Below are 6,262 nucleotides of genomic sequence, written 5' to 3'. Positions count from 1 at the left end.
GAGCGTTACAGGAACACGTAGCCCTCGTTCACCGACACCTCTTTATTCACCTGTAACAGCCGCCGAGACAAAGACATGTTATGTGTTTGTTAGTCTTCAGAGACAGCAGCTGTGTCTCAGCCCCCCGCGGTGTTACCGACACTTTGTCCACTTTCATTGGCAGGCTGTTTGTTTGTGGTGATGTCCTTGTTTATGTTTGATCATTCAGGACTTTTTTTTTTTTTTTTTGTTTTTTTTTGTTTTTGAGTTTTATCAACAACATGCAAGTAAAAATGCTACTATGGTCTTTAAAGCTAACTGTGATGTGCATTACTTCCACTGTTGCTCAATCTTGTTCAAAGATTATTTTCTTCCCGCGTTGACTGGCAAAGCTAATGACCCACCTTTCTTTCTCTGCTGTGACCTTTGCTCCTTCTCCTCTCTTTCCGCTGTCCTTCCGTGAACCTCCAGTACTAACAATTTTTAGACGTCTCGTGGACGCTTGGCTTCAGTGCTGTGTTGTTTTTATTTTTATTGCACTCTACTGAAGAAAAATGTTTGAAAAGTCACATTTAATTTTCCTAGAATGCTATTATCTATGTCTGTATGCCATTTTCTACCATTTTAGTTGCTTCTCTTCTATTTTAATCATTAGTAATTTTTATGTGGCAACTTCAAATATTTGCAGCATACGCCAGTCTGAGGAGTTTCTTTGCTTCATATTGTGATTTGAAATTTTATACATGTCATAATAATACTTGATATGTACCTATTAAATATTTGGATTCCAAAAAAACACTTTTTGGTCCTGTATTTTACAGATTTCATAACTTTGACCATTTCCACTCAGTTTAATTCAATATTATTCGTATAGCACCTAATTACAACAGATGTCATCTCCAGGCACACTGCAATGTTTAAGGATTAGGACTTTACAAAATATTACTGTACACTGAATTAAAAGGAAAACCCAACAAGCCCACATAAGCAAGCACTAGGTGGCAGTGGACAGGAAAATCAGAAGTTCAGTGTGCTGTGGAGCCTCCTGGTGGTGAAGCACAGCTTGTAGTCTGCTCATCTTTTGTAACTGACCCGATTTTCTTCACTTTGCACACTCTGGGCAACACATCCTACTCATGTTGACTATTGGTAACATTATCACTAAAGGCTATTGCATGATTTCTAATGTATGACTATATTCTTATTCTAGCTTTAGAGCTACCACTGCAGTAACTGTGCAGCAGCGCATTCATCCATCAGTTATATCAGGTAGAAAAACGAAAATGCTCAATCCTGAACAATCGCTCTACAGGGTTTGTATAGTTGTGAATTGTGTGAATGAGCTGTACACAATAAACGCACACAAGCCATTTTTGTTTGTTTTATTATCACAGAAGCACAACAGGTACCACTATGCATGTGAACTCATTACTATCATGGAAAAAAGTTGCCTGGAATGCTAAACCAAATGATAAAAACTCAAAATAATAATCCAATTATAACAGCATCTTTTCAACCTTCAAAACAAAACTACAATATCATCTGATGTACATGGCAGTAAGAAGCAAAAGCACTTTGGATTATTTACTTTCCCTTGACTTTGTACCAATACCATCATCATCATTCTTGTCCCACCTCTAGTCTAAACAAATTCGCTATCTATGAAGTACCAATTATTGGGGCTGTTGCTCAAAAGTAACATTTCAAAAATCCTTAACACTTAAGAGGATATTAGAGCTACAAAGTAAAAACCAGTCCTGCTGCAGTGTATTTATATTTATAAACCAGTTCAGAGGGAAATAAAATCCAGAATATATTTAAAGTCAAATTTAGCCAATCAAAAGAAAGCTGGAGTACCCGAGTGTAAACCTGATGAGTATTTTTTTGTTGTACATTCAAGAAACAAAGAATCCTCCACCTTAATCTATTATAAAAGGAATATCAAAACAAAAACATGACAATGTAAATTATACGAGAATGGTCATCAATACACCTCACTTGTAGACTGAAGGTAAGGTTTCTACTACTTAACTGATTTTAAGTCCAAAAAACAAAGTTTCCCTCCTTTATAGGTGACAACACCAATGAATCTTTAATGAAAACAGTATAATAAAACCAAAACATAATGGAAACAAACACAAAAAGCATGGGGAAAGGAGTAATTGCATACAGCTACTGTTTTACACAGAGGGTGGTGTATACGAGTAAGCTGGGACGGGAGGAACAAACATAATGGGGAGAAAAAGGGAAAGAAGTGGGGTGGAGGGGTTGTCCAGAGGGCTACTCCTCATCCGAGGAGTCCCTGTCGAAATTGTAGGCCATGAAGAAAACGTCGGGTCGAGGTGGGACGAGGGCATGGCCCGGTTTCACAATCTCAAAGCCCAGAAAACTGAAGGTGCGAACCAATTTAGCTGGAGGAATACGATAAAGATGTTAGGATGGGAGTCCGAACACAGAAGCCAAAACAATTATGTACCATATAAAATGTCTGTGGGGTATGGACTTAAAAGGTGTCATGGAAAAACAGGGCTGTTAGCACATACCACGATCATCTCGGTTCTTGTAAAAGCAGACAAACACACTAACAACTTTCAGGTGTTCTTCAGCAAACTCCAGGAGCGCCGCAAAACTGGAGGGAGATCAGAGGTCAGTTCAAGTTAGACGTGGAAAACAACACTTTGACACACAGGCACAAACACACACGTATCTTAAACTTCTCTTATAGCAGTTTACAGATTTATCCTCCGTTAGATGTTTAACAGTGCAGGCTTCCAGGATCTAGCAACTTTCGTAAAAAGATATGTGCTTGCTTTGAAAGCAAATATTTAAAAAACAAGAGTGCCACTGTAAAGAACAAGCGCTGTCTGGTTTTGTCTGTGATCTGTCCTCACCTTTCCTTGCTGCCTTCAGGAAGAGGGTCAAGAGGTATCTCCACGTAGAGTGCACTGCTGCTTAAAACAGCATCCCACTGTACTGTCTTGGTAACAGTGGGACGACTTTGGAAGTGGAGTATTCCAGGGCGACCATTCCCTGCTGGCTCCTCCGTTACAGTCAACTTTCGGTCCTGGAAATAAATAAATGTAATCCCCATGAAACAGCTGTGAGTGAAGTGGATATTACTTTCTAACAAGAATGGAAATGTAGCCAAAACTATTAAATGCACATACAGGTCCTCTGCCGTGTTGATATACTACTAGTAAAAATTAGTCTAAACTGGAATCTAAAAAAGAAAAGGAAACTGTATATTTTTCTGCATGGTGCAGCTGACTGATAAAGTGGTAAAGTGTAAACAAACAAGATCAAATCACAGGAAACAGCTGTACTTCCTGTTCTTGACACATTCTTCCTCTTAGAGCAGCTCCTACATCTGTATTATGGCTCCTCTCGTGTGTGTTTCTAGACTTACTGAGTAGAGCGGCTGAGCTGAAGGAGTGTGATCCCGTGTGCCATTCCCTCGCCCACCTGGGATCTTCAGGGGTGGGAGAGGGGCATCAGGAGCACCACAGAGGCCCCGGGCCGCGGGTACTACTACAGTGCAGGGACAGGCTGTAAAGGACACAGAGGTGGGGGACAGAGAGATGATGCAGTCAGACCACTTATCAGAAGTCACAAGCCATTGTGTGAGTTAAATTACTTATTAATTAAGTAATTAACTAATTAATTATTACTCAGGGTTTTATATAATCTAATTTAAAGAACCCTAAACTAAAAGAAAGGCCATGGGCCACGAAGAAATACATCAATTTCACATTGTGCAACACAGTGCAGAGACATTTACAGTGTTTGCCATCTTTTATTGTCGATGCAATAATACTCCAATATACTCAAGACTAAAGATGAACTACATCCTCTTATTTCACACTGCTATTATTTCACTATTTTTACTATTATTTCACTATTTTTACACTGCAGAATCTCTGGATTTTCATACACCTTACGGATGCGTTGAACCATTAACACCTTTTCAGACTACATCTTGTAGCCCAAGATGTGAGTTCTTCGATGTGTTACACCAACAGGCAGGATGCTTTTTCATACTGCTTACAGTTTGTTCCCCAAAATAACCATAACAACAATGATGCTGTGTTGTTGCAGCAGCATGCAGTGGGAGGCAACCGGCCTTAAATATTTGCTGCTAAAAGAACAAAACCCTACTCCAGTTCTTACACTAAAATTCCTCACTGGTCAACCATTTATATACATTTTGACTAATTTTCCTATTTTCCTGACATGTATGTTGTGCTGCGGTTTACGTTTTTGCAGTTTATTTGTCGATGATGTTGCAGATTATTTCGATTAAATAATACAGGAGCTGGTTTGAGTAGATGGTTATTCACAACATCAATAGACTCATTTTAATCTCTCAACTGACTGATTTTTTCAGTAAAATATAACAAAAAAAGAATAACAAGTAAAACCAGGAAAGACTTTGGACTTTTGTTATTTTAAAGATAGCCAAGAACAATTATCAGATTATTTTCAACAGTAACTAATAAGCATTTCATTCATTCACTATTCTGGCTCCTGTTTTTTCAATAATTAGTCTGTGAGACATCAAAACATGTGCTCAGCTGTGGGTTAGGTTTTGTTTAAACAAAGGTTTATCAGGCATAACCTCAAGCAAGTGCAGTGCTCAAGCAAATGCTGTCTATACTTGTGGATTAGACCAGCAAAACATGCAGAAGGAACTCTGGATGATTCTTTATTACAGAGCTGCTTTAGCTCAGACATATTCTTAGGATATTTGGAGTGAAAGACTTGAGGTCATTCCACGTATGTTTCGGGTTGAGGTCAGTTTCACTCCAGAAGGCAGATTATGTGTCTCCAAACCCATTCTGTAATAGATTTATTTTCCCAAATTGTCTCTCTTTATTTGTCCAACTGTGGACCAATGAATATCTGAAGTCTGAGATTACTCTGTAAACCTTCCCAGCTACATGCAAATCATCAACTCTCGATTTTAGGTCTTTTGAGGCCTCTCTCTATTTTTTCTTTTTTTGTCTTTTGCCTGGCATGACTCATGTCAGCTGATCCTGCTTGTGAATAGGGCACTGGCACTGTTTTAGTGTTTTATGAGATAAGGTAGTTTTAAATCACACCTATATTTCTTGCTGTTGCCATTACTTTTTCCACCACTCTGCATGTCTAATGCGTGTGTTCAGCAAAGACACAACTAAGTATTGTTTATGTTGTATCATCCAATAAATATTGTGTTTCACAAATGTCTAAACTGTCAGTGTACTTATCAACGTAATCTGCTCCTTTTACAAGATCAGAAAAGTGTGCTCAAAACCGCATTTATGGCCTTGTGTCGTTTTTTTGCCCTGCTCCAAAGTCACTAAATACTAAATCCATCGTGTATAAAGATTAAATAATCATATTATGTGGCGAATGCATAATGTTAAATAGGCCTTTTGTGGACGATAGCGTTACCAAATATTAATAGTTATAGTTTTTTTGCCCTAATTATGTCGTCTTTTCCTAATTATGTCGTCTTTTCTGCGTCTTAATTTGAAACACGGAAGTCTGCTTCTCTTTAAAATGACAAACGCAAGCAGATCTGCAACAATCGTATTTAAATCCCGCTGTCTGGTGTTAGTTTCCATGTTCCAATTCCTTTCGTGACAAATTAATCACTAAATATAATATTAATGACCAAATCGGTACATTATCATTAACCAGCCGTGTTAAACGCATTAAAACACTGGTGCTAACTGGTTAGCTAGCTTGCTACAGTGGCGTAACATAAGTTCGACGCATTTCGGTTTTGTAGCTAGCGTTAGCTTATTAGCTAAAGCTGCTCAAGTTGCGTTTTGGGCAGGGAGTCAATGTCCGGAATTTTAACATGACACTGAAAAACTAAAGTTTTGTCTGTCCCAAAATAAAACACCGACACATCAGCGATGGCGCCTATGAGATATATAAGCTATAAGAAACACTATTATTAAATGCGTTCCACTTCCGCTTCTCCGTGACTGCTAGCTAGATTAGCTTAGCCACCCCTCCCCCACGCCACCGCTAGCTGGGTGAGATATTTTTCATACATTTACTTACTTGCCAATCATGTCACAGATACCGCTACTTAAATCCGCCATGGTAGTAATAGGCTGCTGTTTTCCTTCTTTCTCGCGAGCAAAGCAATGACTGTTTAGGATCCGCTGGAGGTTGGATTTTACCATCCGGCCTCGGGTAGAGACACGACGGGCTGACTGCTCTCCGCTATGGTCTGCAAGGGAGTGATCGATCGAAGAGCTGGGAGCTGATAGAAGAGAGGACGGTGAAG

General features: G+C 39.0%; 1 protein-coding gene across 1 annotated transcript; it reads right to left on the bottom strand.

The window, feature by feature from the left end:
- Positions 1–1,346: 1,346 nt before the first annotated feature.
- Positions 1,347–6,227, bottom strand: oaz1b (ornithine decarboxylase antizyme 1b). The gene is given in 6 exon segments (XM_026354708.1): positions 1,347–2,390; positions 2,523–2,608; positions 2,871–3,043; positions 3,386–3,472; positions 3,474–3,525; positions 6,034–6,227. Coding segments are annotated over 6 exon segments (654 nt in total). The 5' UTR covers positions 6,159–6,227; the 3' UTR covers positions 1,347–2,259.
- Positions 6,228–6,262: the final 35 nt, after the last annotated feature.

This window comes from Anabas testudineus, chromosome 12 (assembly GCF_900324465.2).
Source record: "Anabas testudineus chromosome 12, fAnaTes1.2, whole genome shotgun sequence".
Lineage (NCBI taxonomy): Eukaryota > Metazoa > Chordata > Actinopteri > Anabantiformes > Anabantidae > Anabas > Anabas testudineus.
Note: the sequence above shows the minus strand (reverse complement) of the source record. Positions and strands in the feature narration are given on the sequence as shown.